The 25,000-nt window shown below is 34.9% G+C and overlaps 1 protein-coding gene across 4 annotated transcripts; it reads right to left on the bottom strand.

Annotated features, from left to right (window-relative positions):
* Nucleotides 1-140: 140 nt before the first annotated feature.
* LOC125777437 (uncharacterized protein DDB_G0267764) lies at nt 141-21,271 on the bottom strand. Of its 4 annotated transcripts, none has more exons than XM_049452333.1 (2): nt 20,995-21,271; nt 141-1,982 (listed from the first exon to the last, which is right to left on the bottom strand). In XM_049452333.1, exon 2 carries the CDS (start codon nt 1,444-1,446, stop codon nt 169-171), a length of 1,278 nt encoding a protein of 425 aa, XP_049308290.1. In that variant the 5' UTR covers nt 1,447-1,982; nt 20,995-21,271; the 3' UTR covers nt 141-168. The 4 variants fall into 4 exon arrangements, with proteins under 4 accessions (XP_049308290.1, XP_049308291.1, XP_049308292.1 ...); XM_049452334.1 differs by lacking the exon at nt 20,995-21,271 and adding an exon at nt 8,879-9,525; XM_049452335.1 differs by lacking the exon at nt 20,995-21,271 and adding an exon at nt 3,984-4,537.
* Nucleotides 21,272-25,000: the final 3,729 nt, after the last annotated feature.

The raw sequence follows: 25,000 nt of genomic DNA on the forward strand, positions 1-25,000 counted from the left end.
TCTATAAATTACTAACGGAACAATGTCGTCTGAAATTTCTTGACGATTTTCGTTATCAAATAAGGATATTTTAAAGATATATATACAATGATTTCTCAATCGAAACTTTATTTGAAAATTAAAGAGAAAACGTTTCTAAGCTAAGTCCAATACTATAAATGGGCAGACTTACCTCAAGAACTTATTTTCCACTTCGTGTGACTCTGCGGTCGGGTTTTGTGTTTGCTTTTGTATCTTCTTATAGTATATTAGTTTGTGAGAGTTGACAGCCGAAATAGTTTTACTACGTGAATGATCACCAATGTTTAAGTTGTTACTCGCACTCGCACTTTCACTTTCAAATTTGCTATTATTAGTTTTATTAATATTACACGTAGGTTTACAACAATTAATAATTTTATTACAATCACAGTATATTGGTAAATTAGCACTAATAATTTGTATTATTATTGCGGAGGTACCTCCGATAACTTCGCCATAAGCGCATAAATCTTCAGTTATTTTCAATTCACTAACACTATCGAACTGGTGTTTATTGATAAAAATCTCTTGATTTTCACTGGAGTTTCTTAAACGCGGATCACGTGGTGTATAGTGTAGAAATACTTTATTCGATTTACTGCCGTTATTGTAAGTACGATGATTGTTCGACGAGAAGGAGTTATTATTAAAAAGCCGTAATTGTACAAAGGCGGCCACCGTGATGTTGTTTTGGTTATTTACTGATGGTAATAATGAATATAGGGGGGCTTCAGGGATAGCTTCACTGATGCGTGGGATTTGATTGGTTAACGCTGTTGTTGTTGTCTCGATTATAGATTTTATTATATTATTGCTGTTGCTGCTATTGTTGTTATTATTATTGTTTTCTATCACTGTTCTAATAGCTCTTAATATTTTTGATAATATTACAGTTAATTCTGTTCCACTGTCAGTTGCTACTGTTGCTGTTGTTGTTGTTGTTGTAGTTGGCTTATAAAGTGATTTTATGCGAAAGTCATTCATCAAGAATACTAACTTCGATTTAACCGCGTTGTGGAGGAAATGTTGGACGCGTAAATTAATAAGCGACGCAATGAAAATAAATACAATGTCGATGAATAACGAAGACACCGTCGATGGCGACAACGATGTGGATACTAAAAATGCGATGGGCACACACTCGTCTATTAATTGGCTAGAATATTGCTTTGGGTTAAAGGCTACAGTTGTTTCTGCTACACTGCTGCTGCTACTGTTATTGTTGTTCTTTTTGTATCTGCTGCTGCTGCTGGGCGCTAAGGCGGCTACGAATGTTGATTTTGCTGGCGTTTTTGCTGCAACTATTTCTGCTGACAATTGGTGTCTGACGAGCTTCGCTTTGAATTTGGTTGCACTATTGCAGTGCGGCGTCGTCCGCTCCAACAACGTCTTTGGCAGAATTACAAGCACCGATAGAATCCACATGCGGCAGGTAGATTTCCCTTGGCTGAGCGTATTGACCAATTAAAAATATATACTCGTAAAGTTCACCAAAAATGGCTCAAAGTATTTTACATTAAATTTTTTTGCAAGATTTCTGTTTTTTATGATTATTGCATTATTTTGTTTTAGTAAAAAAAACCGAGAACAAAATAAAAAACAAAATAAAAAGAATTCAAATTTTTTCTTCGCGACTGTCTCACAGCAGTGTTGTTTATCTAATAAGTGTGTAAGATTTATTTTTATTTATATTTATGTTGACTTTTGCAATTCAACTGCGTCTTTTTCAGTGCGTTGTTTTTGTTATTTTTCTTTTGTTACCACATCTATTTGGTGTGTGTCAAATACACTGGCAATCTTGCTGCGTCGGGTTCATTGTTGAAAATCGGGTTTTTTTCTACAAAGTAGCAAAATAAATTGCGAAAGTATAGTTGACGAGCTCGTTGGAAGTGGCTAATAAGCGCCGATAAGCTGGTGGCTGATGATGCTCTGTTCTTTGCACTGCAGTTCTTTGGTGATCACTGTAAAGAACGGTAAAATCAAACATAAGTAACAGATTTTTCATTTGTTTTTAATTATTGATTTTAAATGGATATATGTATGTACATAAGTATGTGTGTACGTATATTGCTTTGGCATTTTCCGATTATACAATATTTGAAACATTATGCATTTATGCAATCAAATTATTGGCAACACCCGCGGAATATTAAATTTATATATGTATATACTATACTATTATAAAAGGAATGGTTTAGTAAAATGGGTATAACGGTGTTTCTAAATATCTATGTGTCCTTTTAAAGCAGGATCTTCATAAAGATACAAACTTATGTATATCGCTCATTTGCTGCAAGACCGGCATAAGTCAAAAAAATCGATTTTCCAGAAACCGCGTTAAAAGTTTTCAACTGACTCCAACCTTACACGGAAAACAGGAAATATATTCTCTTCTCAAGCGGAGCATATAAGAGGTATTCATATGAATTTTTCACTCAACATGAAGTAAGATATAACGAACAATTCTGCAGCATTAACTCAAAAATCACGTTTTTTGATTTATGCCGGTCTTGCAGCAAATGAGCGATATGTACATACATATATAGATGCGAGTTTGATTTTGGTGTAATTTTTTCATTTCCGGAAGTTTCTTTGATGTGCTGGGTTTGGCTAAGTATACATTCTGCTACTTCTTATTGATAAAAGATCTGCATTGCAGTGTCTTGTCCGGTGAAGACATCTGTCCACATATGGGGAAGTGGACTGTGTTTAAGCCGTATTCATATAGTCAGAACTGCATTTCAGAACTATGTTTCCACTGAACAAATATAATTAATGCGAACCATAATCACCCAGATGGGAATGAATGGCAATTATACCCTTAGCTTCCCTTGAGACACCACAAGCCAGACTTCGTAAGCGCAAGTCAATTGGTTTGGTGTCATCATCATGAAGAAAAACTGAAACTACAAGCTGTGCGCATTTTTTTGAAATATTTTATGAAATTTGGTCCGCTTATCAGAGATATTTTGATCGAGATATTACCAAAATAGTGTCTATGTCCGGTTATTGGAATTGTTTTTGTATGAAAATGTAATTAATTTTCTCCAGTTATAGCAGCTGTCCAGTTATGAGGACTGTCTGAATTCGGGAATTTCACTGCATATCGATCAGATATGCTTTCCCTATAAACTGACCGACCAAAATTAAGACAAAGATCTTTTTGTTCTCTTTTATGCTATAAAAAAAGCACCTGTGAATGATATTATAGCTTCGGTTAACCTTTTTTTCTTGTTTTCATAACAAAATTCTTCGACAAACGAATGTAAATACAAAATAAATGCACCGTAAGCTGCTTTAGTTTTGCACAATACTGTGAATATGCAAAGATAACAACGTATGCCAATATTGCATTCTCTCAATCAAAACCCGTCTGGCGATTTGACGATTTCGCTTTTGGAAATATTTATATGCGAAGTTCAATGCTCGGTATCTACGCCAGTAAATTTTTTCGCTATTTCCAAATATTAGTCTGATTAGGCGTACAATTAATAAACTGTTTACATACAAAATCGTAGACTTGAAATACCCTTACTTCAAAAATAGCAGATTCCGCTTTTCAGACTTAAAACATTACTTTTACCATTTTCATTTCACTAGAACCTTGAGCTTGTCTAGTTTCAACTAGATTTAAGTTTGTATTACTTGTTGTTAGGCTTTGAACAAGGAGACTCAATAAATAAAAAAAAAAAATATTTGTTTATATCAGTATTAAAGCCATATATCACAGCTTATCTCTGTAACCTCATTCATTAAGAGTATGTATGTACATAAAGTTGATAGTTAAATATACAAAAAAAAAAAAAATAGTAGTTTTATGAGTTGCTTGTAAATAAATAATATATTAATTAATAAATTAATTTAATGTTTAACATGTCTTAAGAATCATATGCTTACATACATACATACATACATATCACCTTTGATTAAGTACAAATAAAAAATTTCACATACACTAGCACCTTAAACTCTGCAACACATCCACACCACGTGACTTGGTCTAAAAATAAAATTATTTTCTATCCTTTATCGTTACAGCCGCGACTTTATGAAAAGATCATGACCATATATCATTCATGTTGTTACATTAAATTCGTTCCGATTCCGGTCCACGTATACTCATTCACTAACACCCAAGAAACCCGAGGATGTTTTACTGCCCGAAGAGTTATTGTCTCACTCAACGCCGCAGTTGCCTTACCGGCATTCTGCAATAAATCTGTTTCGTCATGTGCATTTCTTACTGTTAACCGCCGATTGGACTATCTTATAGGCTTACTCCATGCTGCGAGGAACCGTATAACAAGACTGAAATAATTCAGCGCGTTATTAGATCGACTAAGCGCCGCAAAAAACTATTCTCCATAAAACCATAACAAAGGCCTATGCATATCTACTAGTGCGCGTTTGTGTGAGTGTGTAAAGATGATGATAAGCTTACACGTTGGAAAGATCGGGTGTTCGCAGAAGGGAAGCGAAATCGACATGGCTAGAGTGCCCCTCCAGTGAAACAACAAACTAAACTGGGGCCTGTCAGAAATTTCATAGTTTGACATAAACTTTTTGGAACTAAAAATAAACTAGTCTAAAAAGGACTGTTTTGGCCTTTTTCTAAATTGATTTTTCAAAGCGCCATTTCTGTTTGAATTTCGCGATCTAATTATTGCATCGTTTAAACGTTAATTAAACAAAAAAGTGTTTATTGAGGTGAGGTCTAATGTATGTACAGTAAAATTCTCCAATACGAACAGTCCTCACAACCGGACAGTATGAGAACTGAACAAAATTCTTTATATTTTCATATAAAAACAATTCCTATAACCGGATATGAGTACATACCAATGACCGGACATGGATACTATTTTGGTAATATCTCTTTCAAATTATATTTGATAAACGGTCAAGACTTCAATAATTCCCGCTTTTTTAAGTTTTATTAATTTGTGGTGTTTTGAAGTAGATTTTCAAAACAATACACAGCAAACCAATTAACTTGCGCTGTGGCTCAAGGGAAACTAACGACATATCGCTCATTTGCTGCAAGACCGACATAAATCAAAAAACGTAATTTTTGAGTTAATGTTGCAGAATTGTTCGTTATATTATACTTCATGTTGAGTGAAAAATTCATATGAATACCTCTTATATGCTCCGCTTGAGAAGAGGTGTAAGGTTGGAGTCACCGTGTAAGGTAGTAGTCAGCTGAAAACTTTAAACGCGTTTTCTGGATAATCGACTTTTTTGACTTATGCCGGTCTTGCAGCAAATGAGCGATATGTAATTGTCATTAAATCTCTTCTGGTAGATACTAGTTCGCATTCATTTTGTTTGTGCAGTGGAAATATATTTCTGAATTGTAGTTTCGGACTCTAAAAACACGTTTTAAACAAAATCCACTCCCCCTTATGTGAACAGCTCCCTTAGCCGGAAAAAACAATGTGACGGTGGGTGTCCGATTATGAGGAATTTCACTGTACACTGATTGCGTGAAAAAGCTTTGTTGTTTCAACGACAAATCGTTGTCATTTGTGGGTTTTGGAATAATTTTGAAATATCATTTTTCATTCCTGAGATTAGTCTACTGGCTGAACGAGCAGCTCATTGAACTCGGTCGCCGTTCAATTCTATTTGCTTAATTTCTCATGTGGAAGCGTGTGTGCCTATTTTTAAGTGTTCATTTATTTGCTTATAGTTGCTGACACTAATTTAATAACTGTTCTTATCGGCGAACGTCATTTTATGCGAACATATAAATATACATATGTGGGTTCGTTCGACTATTGTAAAACTTGAGCGATGGTGATTTAGTTACTATTTCTATTTTCTCTGATTGTTTTGTGTGTTCCACTATGATTATGAAGGCGATTGTTGTTTATGTATTTAACAAAGGGCCACGCGCCTCACTGTCTTATGCTCATAGTGCGAGAGTGATATTTCGGGGTTAGATTTTGCTGCATTTCGAAATTATTTCATACTGCTTAAGGAAATTGCTTGGTATAAGAGTGCAATTTATAACAAATAAGGAAGGACTAAGTTCGGGTATAACCGAACATTTCATACTCAACTTCCAACTTGTAAGGATTGAAGCCTTCAGGTACATAAGGCTTTTTACTTATATGGGGCCTTATAACTCGATTTTATTCATTAACAAATAGGCACCGTTATTAAGAAAACCCGATCTCTCAATTTTATTAAGATAAATCATATATTGGCTAATATACTATAGGCAGTATAAAGTCATCCGGATGTTCGAAAATCTGTTTATTAGGTTTTTGGGGGCTAAGAGAAGTATTGACCCGATGCAACCCACTTTTAACACACAGACATACTATCATAAGGAGAGGATTCCAAATTTTAATTGTATATCTCACATATTGTCCGACAATTTAGGTAAAAGGTCAACAATAGGCACTGGGGTCCATGTATTCGGTACCTAGGGACTTGGACAGTTTTGGTTCGATTTGGACAAATTTTTGGTCATAAGGTGACACATTTCAAATTACTTCGTTTGTACAATATAATGGATAGTTAAAGAATCAAATGAAATTTAAAATTGTGTTATATGGGAAGTAGGCGTGGTTGCAGACCGATTTCGCTCATTTTCTCGCAGTAACATGAGAATGTCCGAAGAATGGCATGTGATGATGTTTGTCAAAATCGATCAAGGAAACCCCGAGATATCGGATTTAACCTAAAGGAGTGTGGTGCTACGCCTATTATCAAAATTTGATTAAGACTTTTTTACAGCTCTCTCCTACGATCTCGAGAATAAAATTTAATGTCTCTGCGTATTTAGATACTGATCTATCGCGCTTTTAGTAGTTATCATCCAAATTTCATCCACTTTCACACTGTCGGCGGAAGTTCTTATAATATTTGTTAAGCGAATTTGGTTATTGTAGCTTTAATGGTTTAGGAGATATATTCATTGAACCTATTAGAGGGCGGGGACGCCCACTTTTGAAAATTTTTTTGCCTACAGGTACCTCCAATTACAGTTCTATAGTATATCTTAATTTAGTGCTTACATACATAGTTATGGCATTACCATATCTCTTGTCTTGTCATCCTGACTATTTAATACATATTTATATATGCAACTAGGTAATACAAACAACCGTTACGTCAACAAAATTATTATACTTTGGAGCAAAAAGTTGCAAGAGTATAATTACATATATGGCGGTGCGCCAATAAAAAAATATAACATTTTAAAGTTGCGTTATTTGAATTATGTCTCTATGCGATACCTTATCTTGAATTTGTGGTATGCTCTACAATGTTTTAGAGGCCGCTTCTTCTAAGAAACTCGAATTAGCTCTCGCACCATCGTTGTTATATCGGCCGATTCGTATTTGTTGTAATAAAAGTTATATTGCATACAGTAATAAGTAGGTGATACATATTCTTAAAGAATAAATAAATATACTTTAGATTTGATTAACATATCTGATGAGCTTTTGATTTATGGAAATATGGAACAGTTAACTTGAAAATTAGAGAAATTGACACATGTTTGAGAAATCCCTTTCAAGTGTGTTTAAATGACTACAGTAGGTGCAAGTGGTACTCACACTGGTTGATATGTGATAATTTTCGTTCCGATTGCGTAAAGCCATAAAAAATAGTCATATTCATATACTAATCTGCGATTTATTCACACATATGTATTTATTGTTGTAGTTAGCTGTAATTAGGGTGGTATAACAATCGCAATCGCATAAATGTGCTGAATTTAATTTGTATACCCACGCAAAAAAGCGTTCCTGCGAAAATGTGAGGACCAGGTGGTCTTGCATTTCGTGGATTGGAGTGAGTATTTCGTGTTAATTATTGTGAAAAATTGTGTAAATAAAATATTTATTAAGTGATTTAGTTATCTCCGCCTGTCTGTGTTTCTGTATATAAGCACTCAAAATATCGATATCTCAAAAACTGAACGAACTATTTTTGAGATATCGATCTAAAATTTTCCTCATCCTCTTTTCTCTCCAAAAAGCTGCTCGACGAATGAAGCCTCTAATCTCTCATTATTTTCTTGGTGAGTTAATTATTGCTTGTTTTTGTAGGTAGAACGAGATATTTTGTACTATAACGATATTGGTAAAAATGTAATTACTATACATTTTTTACGACTTTTTCTCAGCAATATCGACACATTTAACTTATGTCAGCGGAATTGCTTTATATTTTAGCAAGTAACGTCATTGATCAAGAAAAAGCTTTAGTACACACTTTTTAGTCCATTTATGCCCAGAATTTTATTTAATATATTTTAGTTTATTCAATGAACTTATGCTTTATACAAACATATTTGCTAAATAAGAGACAATTGATGACTTTAAACCGCTCTCGTTAAAAATCGACTTTTTGAGTTATGAAACTATGCATGTAAATGAACGATATTAAAAAATTCTCAAATGTGTAAATTTCATTAGTTTGAACACGCCACATTAACTATACAATCATGTCTATACATTTGATATTTATGACTTTCGAACACTCCAAATATAATCGCATACGTTTATAAATTAACTTTTTATAGGTCAAGGCAACTAAATTCGGGAAATATATAAACGTAAGATATAGTGTATGTACAGTACATATGAATACATATATTTAACGAAATGAGTTACCGATTGCTATTGGTCCAATCTACAATTCTGTAATTTTACATTTTGAGACTGATATTGATATTTCTGATATTGATGATTTGACTAAATAAACAGAATAATGTGCGGGACATAACAGGAACCACTACTTGTCTCTCTGAATTTTTCGAAACAAAATCAATATCTTAACTAGTTATTTGTTTTTATGTATAAAATTTATTTCGAACAAAAGAGGTTTCACTTACTGTACTGTTCCAACGTTTCCAAGTACCTAAACCGTGTGAGCACTTGGACAGGTACGGGTACTTTAGTAAATACTCGTAACGGTGAATTAATGTCTAAAGAACGATTAGTGGCGCAGTTTATTGATAAGATATAGAAGACATACAGATAACTTATCGCAACGCTTATCTTTACATACTTATATTTCAAAGGCTTTCGCAAGCAATCGCGCAGGTTTATGTGAGTCTACTCATCACTGTGCAGGTACTGAGGTACCTTACTGCGCTGATAAGTTATTGCAGAAATTGGCAAACAAAGAATCATGGGCAATAAATATAATACGTTTGTAGGTTTTTTTTTATAGTGTTGGAATCTGACAACAAAAAACTTTATTATGCGCAAACTGTTAATGCGAGGTCGTCATGTGATCTATCGTGAGATTGAGATACTTTGGAAAAACTGAACATGTCGCAACCATATCAATTGCACAATGTAGAACAGTAAATTCTGAGAGGTACAACCATTTGATTGGCAATTGTCTCTCCGCCGAAGACGGATCACTCTTCATGATGACAATGCGAGCTCTCTCCCATCGAGTGAAACATCTGGATTTTTGAGCATTCAAAGCATCGATTTGATGAGTAAAGCACCGTAAAGTCTTGACTTGGCCCCGAATACAGTACAAAATATAAATGTATGCCCGTAAAAAGCGTTCAGAATGCATGGCTCGAGATACCTCAATAAGAGTGGCAAAAGTGCTTCGACAATTGGTTCAAAGATCTTAATGGAAAATATTTTGTAAAACAATAAAGCAATTTTCGATGAATATTATTTGTTTTTACTCTCTAAGCATGAAATATAAAAGGCAACCCTCGTATAATAAATTAGCCTCCAATAATTAGATCTCATGATATGGTTTTCGAGCACTAAATGATTGCTTCACTTGCTCTAATAACAATAATACAGTACAAAATATAAAAATTATTTAATTGTCTAATAAAGCGAGAATTTTATTCCACTATTTACGACTTGCATATTTCAGAGGTCCTTTGTCGTTTCAATACGTATGTATGTATATTTATTTGTATGTTCATATCGGGTGTAATGCTGTTAAAAGTGCGTATATATTTTATTATCTGGAACACTATACGCGATAAGAGTCATGTGTGCACATACTTGAGTACAATAATCATATAACAGCCAAAGCAAAATTTTAAATACCTGTACATCAAAATAGTTCCACTTTTAATTGAAATAAGGTATCTCAACGCAAATGTTTGTTCTGTTATGGTATGGTAAATGCTAGTATAGAAATCCGAGAACTTCAATTGACTGAATTATATATTACCTTTTCATATTTCATCCAAACCTCCAACCTATCATACTGGTTATCAACTCCTGGCTTCTGTATTATGTAATGGTATAAAGAAATGCAAAATTCAGGCAACTGCCAGTTTCCTCTCCAGTATAATAAAGTATATATACTTAATTTAATATATTTTTATATTTTCCAAATACGTTACATTCTTTTAAGTTGATAGATACTGCAGGTATATCATTACTTTTTATTTTATTCCATGGTTATTTGGTCTGTAGGAAGGACAGGCATAAAATAAACTTCCAAGGGCACGTTTAATTACACTGAATGCGAATGCGAATGCTATTTCTGTTGACAAAGTTGCTCTTTGCAATTGGGTTATACGAGTGCTTGCATGAGTGATACCTTCTCCTCCCTTCGTTGGAAAATGAATACAGGACAATTTTGCATGGGGTGACTATCTGTCTGTCCTTCCATCTGTCCGTGAAAGGGGCCGAGGTTTAAATTAGACGATGGGGTTGGCACTGTCCACTTTTAGGTGAAATCACATACATATCTCGTGATTCACCTAATCTATTTCAACAAAATTTGGTGCGTAATATTCATCTGTATTAAGGGTATGCCATTTTATGACCAAAAACTGTTTTAATCCAACTAAAACTGTTCAAGTCTCTAGGTACTGAATATTTGGACTCCAGTACCTATTGCTGACTTTTACCGCAAATGTAGGTCAATATGTGAGATATATAATTGAAATTTAGGGATAATCTTGTCTCACAATGGCATGTCCGTGCGACAAAAATGTGTTGAATCGGGTCAATACTTACTTAGCTCCCATATACGTATACCTGATACAGCGATTACTTGTTAAAAATAAAACTAAATTGCGAAGAATCCGAATAGTTAGTTGTTTATTTGTTAAAGGGGGTTCTCGCCAACTAGAGCTAATTCGGTCTATGTAACTTAGGATACGAATGCATTGGATGGGATCGGCAATCAACGAACCAAAGGCACCTGATGTATGTATGTTACAAAGTGAAAGGCACATTTATTTAAAAATTTGAAGAGGGAGAAAGTGTTCGAAATATTTAATTTTATTGCAAATGCTTTCTTTATGTACCAAGCCAAGAGGTATAATAATGACATGAACTTAGGATTTTGTTGAACGTTGTTGTTGTTAACATTTTTAACTTAAATTGTCAATCTATTAATGCAGTAACCCGCCTAAAACAAAAACAATATAGTAACAGCAACAACAAGAGTAGAGCTCCATTTCATTTTTATTTAGTTGATTGATGTCAAACCACATTAACCGCAGAGTTAATTGAGCGTAAGCTTAGTAGAAACATGAGCCTTGCTGTAATGCTTAGCATTGTTATTGTATTCGTGAGTGCTATGCAAGTGATCTGGAATCACTTAATTAGTCAGAAAACGCATGAAGCGGATGGGTGGGGCAATCGTAAGAAGGTGCTAATCCATCTGTGGCTCGTGTGTAACTTTTCCGTTTATTTTAAGGCGTGCAACGGTATATACACAAACGATTATTGCAAGTCTACACATATGTACCTTAATGTTCATAAGTTGTATCAGGTTATATAGTTATACTCGTATACATGTGTATGTACATGGGAAAAGAAAGACAAATTGGGCACGGTTTAAAAAAAGAGCTTGTTTATGCTGAAAAATTATTTTTAGATCAAAAAATGAAATTTCAGTTCAAAATAAAACAACTGTTCAACATACATAGGACATAAGAAGATACTTTTTGTGTTCCTCAGTGCATTCAACAAATGAAAACAACAATTCTTAAAGTAATTCTTTAATTTTGGTTGTATGTATTTTTGTATATAAGTCGATTTATTGAAATGAAATGATGGTTCTATGGATGAATCTCAAAGTTTACTTTCAGTCTTATTCAATATTTAACTTTTTTTTGATTGCCAAAAAAGTGCTACACTCTTCGACTCTTCGAATAAAATAATCGAGCTAATTTTTTCATCTGGATCTCCTACTATACCATACACATACTAACATATATCGCTTGTGGGTATCAATGAAACAGTATTAATATTAACTGTTACCGACACGCCTAAATTCGGAAATAAAATTAATCCTACTGGAAGTCTAATTTTTAACTGTATATGACCAATGCAATACCGATCTTACAGGCTTTATTTAACCGCAAATGAACTTACATAGATCTCCACCCACATTTAGTTTTTGTACGAAATTTGGAATGGCGAATAATACCCCATAATTTTATTGAACATATGCCCGTATCTACATTATATGTATTTATATTTGAAGTACTTTGTTTTTACTTTGTACTCACACTTACACAAATACATACTTCTGCAATATTTATGCAGAATGGCGTCAATTACCTGTAACTGCGGCCTATAAATTGAAACATTAAGGTCCAGTCGACAGAAAAATGTAAATATATATATAAAATTTATATTTACATGACCTTGTCAATTTTATAAGTATTTACGAGCATATAAATCAATAAAACTGTTATCCTAAAATATCTGCTTGTTTTTGAATTATTCTCATTGCAATAATTTTGGTTTAATCTACACTGCAAATGAAAAGATGCCGACAACATTAAACATTCCCACAGATTTTACTTTGGCTAAATAATAAATTTATAAAGCTGAACTTAATTGCTGTGAAAATGAGGTCATCTTATGTTGACATACTCTAGCTGGCGCAACATTCGCCAATCCGCTGTCTCGTAAATCCTCCAACGGGTCAAACAATCAAGGCGTTCTACCTCCCAAATTGAATTTCTGCCCCAACACATAGCAAGCACTCTTTTGGGGAGGTTGGCGGTGATAATCAATACAACGTGAGACTAAGCAAGGTGAGACTCAAGGAAAAATATGCAATCTCATCTCATTACCGAACTTTCCATAAAAGAAATACTTATGTAAAAAATCCTGGTTAATCGATGATGTGTGAATAGAAAAAGAACAAGAGCACACACTCATACATATGTAGATACATATGTATGTTATCCCAAAAAGGCGAATATTGTAGGCAGAAAATATTGGTTTGGAACTGCAGAGCTGGCAAATACTAATAAATACTTGTATACGGCATTACAGGTTTCACAAATTTTATTTTTAACCGAAGCACTTTGTAAAATTAAAATCGGATTTTTATTTTATTCCATTGCTGTTATATTTCAAACCATGTGTATGTATTTTATACTAATGAGTTGAGTGCTCATAATCCGCACACTTTTGAGAGCGCGCAACGTTGTTGCAGTGAAATGTTACAAAATTCTTTGTCTAGCCGAGAGCTACGCCAAGGGGAGAACAATACTATACTGTGTGTCACCACGTGTCTGAAGATATGCATGCTGGTATGCTTTCCATACATAATTCATAACGATAGGCCCAGTATTATAACAATGCTGTGCTAAGTTGCAGCTTTTCAGCGGAGGCCGAACAAAAAAGTGTGGAATGAATACAAATATGAATTTATTTAGAATTCGTTTGCATTTTGTGTTAATTACAATGCAGCAACCAGCAACTGTTTCGTATATCACATAAAAAATGCTTCTGGGGTCTCATGACATTGCGAATGGGAATATGCAAACGCAAGAGATTCTCTAAAAGAGAAAGCCTCATATAATCTACTTATGTATATACAAAGCCGTTGCTTAACCACCCACATACGAATTTCACTTTAATTTATATAATGGACAGTTGCAAAGGGAATCCTTTTTATGTTGCTGCAGTTATACCTCATACATATAACGGGTGATTTTTTTGAGGTTAGGATTTTCATGCATTAGTATTTGACAGATCACGTGGGATTTCAGACATGGTGTCAAAGAGAAAGATGCTCAGTATGCTTTGACATTTCATCATGAATAGACTTACTAACGAGCAACGCTTGCAAATCATTGAATTTTATTACCAAAATCAGTGTTCGGTTCGAAATGTGTTTCGCGCTTTACGTCCGATTTATTTTGTTCAGCGATGAGGCTCATTTCTGGTTGAATGGCTACGTAAATAAGCAAAATTGCCGCATTTGGGGTGAAGAGCAACCAGAAGCCGTTCAAGAACTGCCCATGCATCCCGAAAAATGCACTGTTTGGTGTGGTTTGTACGCTGGTGGAATCATTGGACCGTATTTTTTCAAAGATGCTGTTGGACGCAACGTTACGGTGAATGGCGATCGCTATCGTTCGATGCTAACAAACTTTTTGTTGCCAAAAATGGAAGAACTGAACTTGGTTGACATGTGGTTTCAACAAGATGGCGCTACATGCCACACAACTCGCGATTCTATGGCCATTTTGAGGGAAAACTTCGGACAACAATTCATCTCAAGAAATGGACCCGTAAGTTGGCCACCAAGATCATGCGATTTAACGCCTTTAGACTATTTTTTGTGGGGCTACGTCAAGTCTAAAGTCTACAGAAATAAGCCAGCAACTATTCCAGCTTTGGAAGACAACATTTCCGAAGAAATTCGGGCTATTCCGGCCGAAATGCTCGAAAAAGTTGCCCAAAATTGGACTTTCCGAATGGACCACCTAAGACGCAGCCGCGGTCAACATTTAAATGAAATTATCTTCAAAAAGTAAATGTCATGAACCAATCTAACGTTTCAAATAAAGAACCGATGAGATTTTTTTATGCGTTTTTTTTTTTAAAAAAGTTATCAAGCTCTTAAAAAATCACCCTTTATGTAGTGTGTATATACTCTATAAGTGTTTTCCTGGGTTAGATTGAAATCCTGAACCGTTCTTTTAATATACGAGCTGTGTTCAAAATAAAAACGAAAATTAAGCTTAACATCTCACTTTTCCAATACCATATGGTATGGCACAATGTGATTGGTAGCACTGGAGATACACGACTGCAACGTGATCTATTGACAAAATACGAAAAAGCTTTTTCGACTACCCAAGACGACAGCGCTAATTTGCATTAGCGGGCTTAATTTACATTTACTTGCGCATTTGACCCGTGTTAATGCAAATTTGTAATGCACAAGAATTTCGTGCATTAAGCTCAATATACCAAATTTGAGTAGGCCACACTGCCAAAAAATGGCCCGTTTTTCGCTTTTCTCAACTTGATCATTCAGCCAGGATGCACTTTAGGACAACCCATGTTAAGAGTATGCAACAGCATAGAGAAGAAAGTCTCCGAGCACCACATCTCCACAAATTATGAACATTCAGCTTGTATCGAAGTGCTAAGTTTTACCTTTTCACACATTTGAGTTGTAAATGTTTCGAAGTAATCGACGCTAATCTCGAAAAATCACAACTTTGACATATATGTATGTATATGAATTCTTACACATAGATATACATATACGAGGTTTGTACAAAACTGTTGCGAATTTTGAAATTTCGCTGATTGCATGTATTCGATTTTTGATGTTTTGTGGCGTTATGTTGGTACTTATATCCTTAACTTATGCTGATAAGGTTCGTCATGTGGAATATTTATTTAATTTTTGACAGCTTTTAGCACGCGATGAATGACGATGAGCCGGACCCCGAAGCACGTCAATAAAAGACGAAAAGAGTAATGATGTGAAGAAAATAATATTGGCCAATCGTCGTGCAGTCGTAGCCAAGGCTCTGAAGAGTATCGTAGCTTGTGTGCGAATCATCACATTAATGGTGCCGCATCACCGAATTCCGCAGACCTAGCCACATTTATTTTTTTTTTCGAAAAACTGAAGAAGCCTATGAAAGGACGATGATACGCTACTGTTGAGGAGATAAAAACTGCATCGAAGGAGGAGCTAAACAAGATCACCAAAAATAACTGTTTTAAGAATTTCAAGGATTAGAAAGAACGCTTCTACCAGCGTATCTGGGAATGATTATTTTCTTAAGAAATACACAATTCGTGATTCGTTTTGAGCAAATCTCGTATAAATAGTACACAAGCATAACATTTGACAGCTGCTTCTGGCGCCATAACAACTTGGCGTCGCCGGTAACTGGTTGGTGGCCCAGTCAAATGTCAATACCAGCGGCTAATTTAATTTTCACGTTCACTAATTTGATTTTCGAATGTACTCACATACTTACACACTTATGTACAATACCAGTCTCAACTTTTGTAAACGTGTAATGTAAGCGTATAAATAATAATAATAGCTTATGTAAATGTCGGAACGTGTAAATAAGCGTTTATTTTTATACATGTTTCTAGTCTTTCCGATATTATCGGTATTATGTCATATGTTGCAGGCACACCGTGGGCATTCTTGAATGGGCCATAAAGCTCGAAAACGGAAGTTGATGCGCTTGATGTGCGGCACAACGCAGGTCACATGGAGCAGCAGTCGCTGGACTTGAGAGTGACGTAAGTTTTAGAAATTGAAATAAAAAATTCTACTACCTCAGCTTTTCGTGCGGTGACAAGAAGGGTAAGTGTATACAAAGTACGACCACTGGGTGTGACTGAATGCATCTACGCAGGAGCTTATGCCCGCTATACACTGTCATTTCTGTTTTGATCTCTATTTCCAATATTTACTTTGTTGTTGTTTTCCAGGCAATGTTGTAAGTCTATATGTACCTTTTATTACAATTTTGTTCAGTTTACAATTTGCGTTTATTTTGCCTACAATTTAACAATTTACGTAATTCGAATTCTGCCGACCAATTTTCTTGAGACTTCATTAAATAGTTATTTGGCGAATTTAAAATCTTAATTTTGCATTCAGCGTTTACATTTACTAGTCTACATACATAAGTATCATCTTTCGGATTATCCTCACTGCTCTGATGCAAAAGTGGCGGCAACGCTGAGGATACTTGAGATGAAAAGCATAGGGTGGAATAATCTAATCTCAAGGTGGAGGGCGGTGCAACGAGTAAATGGGCGTATAAGGACCACTAAGCGACATAATACGATTTGCCAGCGGTGCTCGAGTACCGCCTTGTTTGCTGCTGCTGAATATGCTACATTCAAAATGTTCGACGCCACAAAGCCGCCAAATCTAATTAGCTTGATGGCCATAAATCTTCAGCGTCTCCTTGATGTTCGTCATTACAACACTTGTTTACTTATTCCACTTTGTTTTGTTTCGTCCTATGTTTTTATGCATTAACTACGCTGATGTAGATAAAAGGAATTGCCATCTAAAAATTGCTTACACACTTACTTAGTCGCAAGCAAGTTTGAGTTCAACCTTGCCAAAATCTCACCAGTTCATTGTGGTTTAAAAGCGGTATAAAACAAGGAATAAAGTTCATTTTGAAAATGTTGCGAAAGAATTCAATGTTCATTATTCGACGAAATCGTGAATGGATTACAATTAAATTTGGAATAGCACCTTATTTTGAAGGTCATAGGCTCCCTTAGTTTTGTTGTTATAAATATTAATTTTATTACTACAAATGAGATATGTATGTATGTATGTATGTATATGTCACTCAATCGAAGAGAAAGCGCCGCTGGAAGTAGAGGAAGAGGAAGACCTTCACTCCGTTGGAGAGATCAGGTGGAGAGGACCTGGCTGCACTTGATGTCTCGAATTGGCGCCAAATATCGAATAGAAGAAATGACTGGCGCGCAGTTGTTAACTCGTCTATGACCGCTTAAGCGGTGTCTACTCCAACAAAGAAGAAGAAGTTTATAACCAGTTCGTTTTACTCAAAGACAGTTAACACTTGCCTACAAACATATGTACGTACATATGGTATGTGCAACTTTGCCACATGCAGTTATTGAACCACTTTTTAATGTTTTGATGTTGTTTTTCTAATTGTGTGTTTTCTTTATCAAATAAGTATGTATGTTTGTGCACATGTTTAGCAGCATATTTTTTTTATTGCTTGCATTATAGACGAGTGTATGTACATACGCCTGGTTTTTGACTCGCTCTGTGTCCAGTGGAAAATTACCAGCGGCAACAACAGCTGATATTTGTAGATAGATGCCTACAAAGGAATCTCTTGTATGGTGCATATGACATAATGAAAACAAAATCACTGGATTCCTAAAAATGTTGTATGCACTTATGTTCATATGAATGCAAGTGTGTATACACTCCTAGTTTCTTAATGAAACTCAATCACAGATCACATACATTGGTATACACATACATACATGCGTATACATGGATACTTTTATCTACATACATATATTATGTAAGTATTTGACGTCAACTATGTATTATTGAATCCGACCTAGTTAAGCGCCTAATAGCGGGTAATTGGATGACTTCGTATGTTTTCCTATATCATATTCTAAGCCACTTGAATTATTGCCTACATTTAGGGTGAATACGAATGAAACAGAGAATCAAAATGGGTACAAAAACAAAAACATTCCACGAAATTGGTGACTATAAAAATGATACTCGAAGTTTCGACCGGCACCGCTAATGTAAGCATACTGCCCATGCATTATTGCTGTATGCCATTGCATTTCGCTGAACGAGATTTATTTTTATTGAATGATGATAAAGATGGTTAGTAAACAAAATGATAATTTGATGCTTTCCATACAAAGAAAGAATTGACCTTCATACATCCTAGAAGTATACACAAGTGCGTGAAGATTGCATAAATGTGGGTGGTGAGTATGTTCATACATTGCCTCACCAAATTTCTCTTACCAAGGGAAAGCAAACACACTCAACAATATATTTTATACGTAACTCACTATCGAGATAACCAACCTTAATCCACGCCATGCGTAATGCAATAAAAAACGCAAATCAGTTTAGGCGCCCCAGTCATCATAATAAAATAGCGGTGAATGACTGACTGACAGCCAAACAGCACAACATTAACGTCAGTGAAATGTAAATTCCTCAATGTTGGATGTTTTTGTACAAATATGTAAATATAGACTAACTGTTTTTTGGGCTTCATCTACACGCAAGTAATTATTATAACCGAAAATAAGTAGATATACAGATATATAAATATACATACATACATACATACATACATATGTATGTACTTAACCAAACATGTGAAGGTACTTGAATGTATTAATATACTATATACATATGAAATCACGAGACACAAACATCTCATAAACAAGAACATTCAAGATAAATATACTTATATGCATTTATACAGACATGCATACATATTTTTATAGATAATACAGTGAGTGACAGGTCTTTGGGATGTAAAATGACTATACGGTACAGGCAGCACCTACTGCGAGGCCCTTAGCTGATGAAATGTCTCACTAAACGCTAATTTCTATAGGGACAATTTCAAATTTAAGTTTCCTCAACTTTCCAATATACATAAATACATATGTATGTATGTATGTATTTTCTACACTTATGACATGGGTAGGTTTAGTGAAACCAGCAGAATTAATGTATCTTCAGCTGACCGAATAAATTTAATCTATTGATTAATGAACAATATGTTTCCTTACTTGGTTCCTGATGCGGTAAAACAAGGCAAATACAAGGGCAAATCCGTTATCACGATATTCGGGTCTACGTAACCCGAACGAACACATATTTATACTTGACCAAGGACTGTTAATACGATATTATTCCTCCAAATTATTGGGAGATAGTGTTCTTCCGCTACAACAACAACAGCAAAAATGTGTCAGCAGTAAATCACAGATGACGCTAAATTTTCCAAAATTGTATATACCAAATGAGTAAAATGGACAGTGCCCTTTGAGTAACTTGAATAATCAAACCAATAAAGTACAATTCTGATATCAATTACATATAAACACACTCGGCTTTTTATTCCTAGGCCATTCAATGTCAGTAACATCGACTGTGCGGCCACTAATAACCACAATTTCGGACGTAAAAGGTGACTCAACGTGTCTTTATTATTGAAAAATATTTCAAGAATAATGAAAGCTTGGACGCTGATTTTTCATCTACAGCGATGAAACACATTTTCGACTTTTCGGATCTGTTAATCGCCAAAATTGCCACTTTTGGGGTTCTGCATCCACAACGTGTTACTGTTTAGTGTGGATTTCGGGCTGGAGACATATTTCGATTTTTTGGAAAGTAAGACTGGTCCAGAAGTGACTGTTACTAGTGTTCGGTATCGCGACATGATAACCCAGTCCTTTTTGCTGAAATTGGTCCGTAAAACACTTTAATTACTGCATGAGACATTTCCAACTTTCTCGTTTTGGTGATCAGAATTTGCCCCCTAAATCGTGGGATTTAACACTAATCGAATTAAGGTGTTATTTAGCGCACAACCCCGCGTGCTTTAAAGGAGGGGATTCAACGTTGCAACAATGAAATCCAGCCATATTTATGCAGAATAGTTATGGAAAATGTCGACAAAAACCATGGAGGCTATTTACCCGATTTAATTCCAATATTGCGTTATTTTGGGACACCCTTTATGAGCCATACGTCTTTCGTTCATCTAATTACAATTCAATTTGTTATTCAAATTACTGAAATTATAAACATAAACAAGACTCAAAAGCCGTTCATTTAAAATACGACGTGGATGCTTGAGCAACTTGATAAGCAAGCTTGTATGCTCAGATATTTGATTTGAATTATTGTGCTTCTCAAATGAAGATTGCATTTGTCAATTAATAAAAGAAAGAGCAGTGAGTGTCGATAATCGCGAGCTCTCAGACTCACTACCGTATGTACCCCGCAATGAAGCATCAAAGTAGTCACGAAATATACTGTTTAGTTTAGAATTTCTTTTGGACTAGTTATAAAAGCACCAAACATGTACTTATGTATGTATGTATGTACATAGTAAAGAATGAAATCTCAGATCAGAAATTAGTTTTTACTCCATTGTTAAAAATTTATTTATTTTTATTGATTATTTCTCAACCAAAAACTAACCTTGTGTTTCATATTTTTTCACGTACGACCAGACGCTTGTGGTGTTTGAAAAGGATGTGCGCAAAATATCTGATGGACATCTCAAAAAATGCAGGACTGAAAGGAAGATAGACAGACAGACGGTTATGGCTAAATTGACACAGCTCGTCACGCTGATCATTTATATGTAAGTAAATACATATGTATGTATGTACGAGGTAATAAAAAATAAATATTAAGATATCAAGATGTCTTGAAAAATTGGGGTCATACAACGAAGTATTGACAAGGTAATGAGTAATAGCATTTTTTTACAATATTTCATATAAAGTTTTGTGTTTTACAGAATTCTGGAAGTATGCTGTTTGTGAGTGCAGACGAAATCAATGAACGTTGAACAAAAAAAAATGCAAAGGAAAGTATTTTATTTAATTTAACTTTTATTTTTTTTATAAAATTTAGTAAGTTTCCAAATATAAACATAAAAAAAGCCAATAAAACATGATTTAAAAAAATGTTTAAGTGTGCTATTTTTTTGGGCGTAGCTGTATACAATAAACGAAAAAGCAAAGCTGGGTTAAGAGATGTCTACGTTTATGAAATAAAACAACTTTAATCTAGAGGATATTGCTGGAATAAGTATGTACTTATGTATAGCGCTTCGGCAGCAAATCGCGAATACAAAAGACCGCATATTCATACATACATACATATGTATGTGTTTTATATCGTCGAATATCAGAGTTCACAGCTGTTTGATATGTCTGTATCGTTTTTGAAGCTTCCAGAAACGGGTTCTGTTAATTACTGAGACTGTAAAGTGCGTACAATCCAGTCCAACGACGTGCAGTCACCCAGTATATTACATCCATATGCACATACATACGTATGTATTGTATGTATACATATAGTATATGCATAAACGATATAAATTCACTTAGCATATGAAATAAATACGCCTCAATATAGATACGCAGGTCCATATACATACATACATACATATGTACATACATATACGAATGTGCAACTTTGTAGCAAAATTGTATACCAATTATAGAAAGATTTTCCAATGGCTTTCAATTAAACCAATGGCTTTGCGTTATAATCCAACTAGAAATGTTTGGCCTATTTTTTGAAAAGGTTTGAACTGTTGTCTGTATGTCAAAAAGAGTTGATTTTAGCTTGTAGCACAACTGATCTGTATTTGACCGCAGATATATTTTTAACATTTTACGTTCGCATTGAATTTCATTACTTAAGTATTTAAAACTTTTCACACAACTTAAGTGCAAGTAATTTTATTGCTACAGCGGAATATAAAAATGTACATCTAATTGTATGTACTTAGTATATGCATATGCAAAACCATATTTTATACCATCACGATACTACATTGAAATGTAAATCAAGCGCAATAATTGTGCTAATGCAATAAGTTATATTTTAAGAAATGTAAGGAGAATACACAGCTACATACATGGCTGAGGTTATTTAAAGTCGAACTTGTGCTATAACTACTTTAAGTTTACCAACTAGACTTTTTTCCGCCGTCATTACACATGTACATATGTACATATGGTATAAAGATATGTAAATACTTTAGGTCTTATATTTCAGAATTGGTGTATTTATCATATGGGGGGTTCTAAGGGATGATATTGACTATATCTATATATCTCACGTTTTGACCGGATATGGTCCATTCGGACAACATGACCTAGCCAGCGTAGACGCTGTCTTTTAATTCGCTGAACTATGTCAATGTTGTCATATATCTCATACAGCTCATCGTTCCATCGAATGCGATATTTGCCGTGACCAACGCGCAAAGGGCCGTAAATCTTTCGCAGAACTTTTCTCTCGAAATTCGCAAAGTCAACTCATCAGTTGTTGGCATCGTCCAAGCCTCTGCACCATATAGCAGGACGGGAATTATGAGTGACTTATAGAGTTTGGTTTTTGTTCGTCGAGAAAGGACTTAGCCATATTCGTTTGTCTATTCGTTCGTCTGTTAATATATGTATGTCTCAGTTTTTGATATACCTACCTAAAATTTTCTACACGTAATTCTCCCAAGAAAAAGCTACTCATTTGTCAGAGCGGCAAATATCGGACCGCTATAGAATACGGCTGCTGAACAAACCGAACAAACCGAATTAAGTGCTTAAATTGAAAACTTTTCCATTTCACGAGATATCTTCCAAAAATTTATCATGGATTATTGTCCAAGAAAACGGTGCAATCTCCGAAGAAATTATTCAGATCAAATCACTATATCATATATGTAGCTGATCTATCAAAGTTCGTCTAAGTAATCTTTAATATTTGTGAAGGGTATTATAGACTCGGTGTAACCGTAATAATTTTTATACTCTCGCAACAAAGTTGCTAAAGAGAGTATTATAGTTTTGTTCACATAACGGTTGTTTGTAAGTCCTAAAACTAAAAGAGTCAGATATAGGGTTATATATACCAAAGTGATCAGGGTGACGAGTAGAGTTGAAATCCGGATGTCTGTCTGTCCGTCCGTCCGTCCGTCTGTCCGTCCGTCCGTCTGTCCGTCCGTCTGTCCGTGCAAGCTGTAACTTGAGTAAAAATTGAGATATCATGATGAAACTTGGTACACGTATTTCTTGGCTCCATAAGAAGGTTAAGTTCGAAGATGGGCAAAATCGGCCCACTGCCACGCCCACAAAATGGCGGAAACCGAAAACCTATAAAGTGTCATAACTAAGCCATAAATAAAGATATTAAAGTGAAATTTGGCACAAACCATCGCATTAGGGAGGGGCATATTTTAATCTAATTTTTTTGGAAAAGTGGGCGTGGCCCCGCCCCCTACTAAGTTTTTTGTACATATCTTGGAAACTACTATAGCTATGTCAACCAAACTCTATAGAGTCGTTTCCTTCAGGTATTTCCATATACAGTTCAAAAATGGAAGAAATCGGATAAAATCCACGCCCACCTCCCATACAAAGGTTATGTTGAAAATCACTAAAAGTGCGTTAACCGACTAACAAAAAACGTCAGAAACACTAAATTTTACGGAAAAAATGGCAGAAGGAAGCTGCACCCAGGCTTTTTTTAAAAATTGAAAATGGGCGTGGCGTCGCCCACTTATGGACCAAAAACCATATCTCAGGAAGTACTCGACCGATCTCAATGAAATTTGGTACATAATATTTTCTTAACACCTTGATAATATGTACGAAATATGGGCGAAATCGGTTAACAACCACGCCTTCTTCCGATATAACGCTATTTTGAATTCCATCTGATTCTCTGTATAATGCAATATATACATTAGGAACCAAAATAAACAAATATGTAAATGACGGATAATGAAGTCTCGATTATCACTTTATCATGCGAGAGTATAAAATGTTCGGTGACACCCGAACTTAGCCCTTCCTTACTTGTTTTTCTTGTTCTTACTCTCTGTTGTATACTTTTGTAATCCAACTACATATATCAGCATTGTCACGGCCACAAACCAGCAATTTCAAAAAAATAATACAATTTCATATTTCCGAAAACAGCCGAAGAAGCCAAGCAAAATGAAAATCGTTCAAACGCTTTGAAGAAGCTTGCAATCAAACCCAAGAAAATCAAAAGAATATGGAAAGAATATTTGAATGATTGGTATAATGGCAAAAAAGTATGTGTTTGTATGCTTTTATACATTTTGGGTTAGGTCAGGGCTTGCCAATGGCACGTACACTTCTCAACTCTGTTCAGCTATTTGCACATAGCAAGAAAGCAAGACAACTAAGAAATAATGGAAAACGAAGTCGAAGCATTTTTATTTTGGAACGATTTTTAAGAGATTGGGTTGCCAAACCAATAACTTTGAATGGCTTTATTTTATTTTAAGCTAAAAAAACAAGTCCGTAAGTATCTGAATATTGTATGCTTACTCAGCTGGAAAGAATATTTGATTGTCGCGTGTGAAACAAATTTTGAGTACAAATGTACCTATGAAGGGCGATTTGGTGGAATTAGTACTCAGTATTTATGTACTTGT

Source organism: Bactrocera dorsalis, chromosome 3 (genome assembly GCF_023373825.1).
Source record: "Bactrocera dorsalis isolate Fly_Bdor chromosome 3, ASM2337382v1, whole genome shotgun sequence".
NCBI classification, from domain to species: Eukaryota; Metazoa; Arthropoda; class Insecta; order Diptera; family Tephritidae; genus Bactrocera; species Bactrocera dorsalis.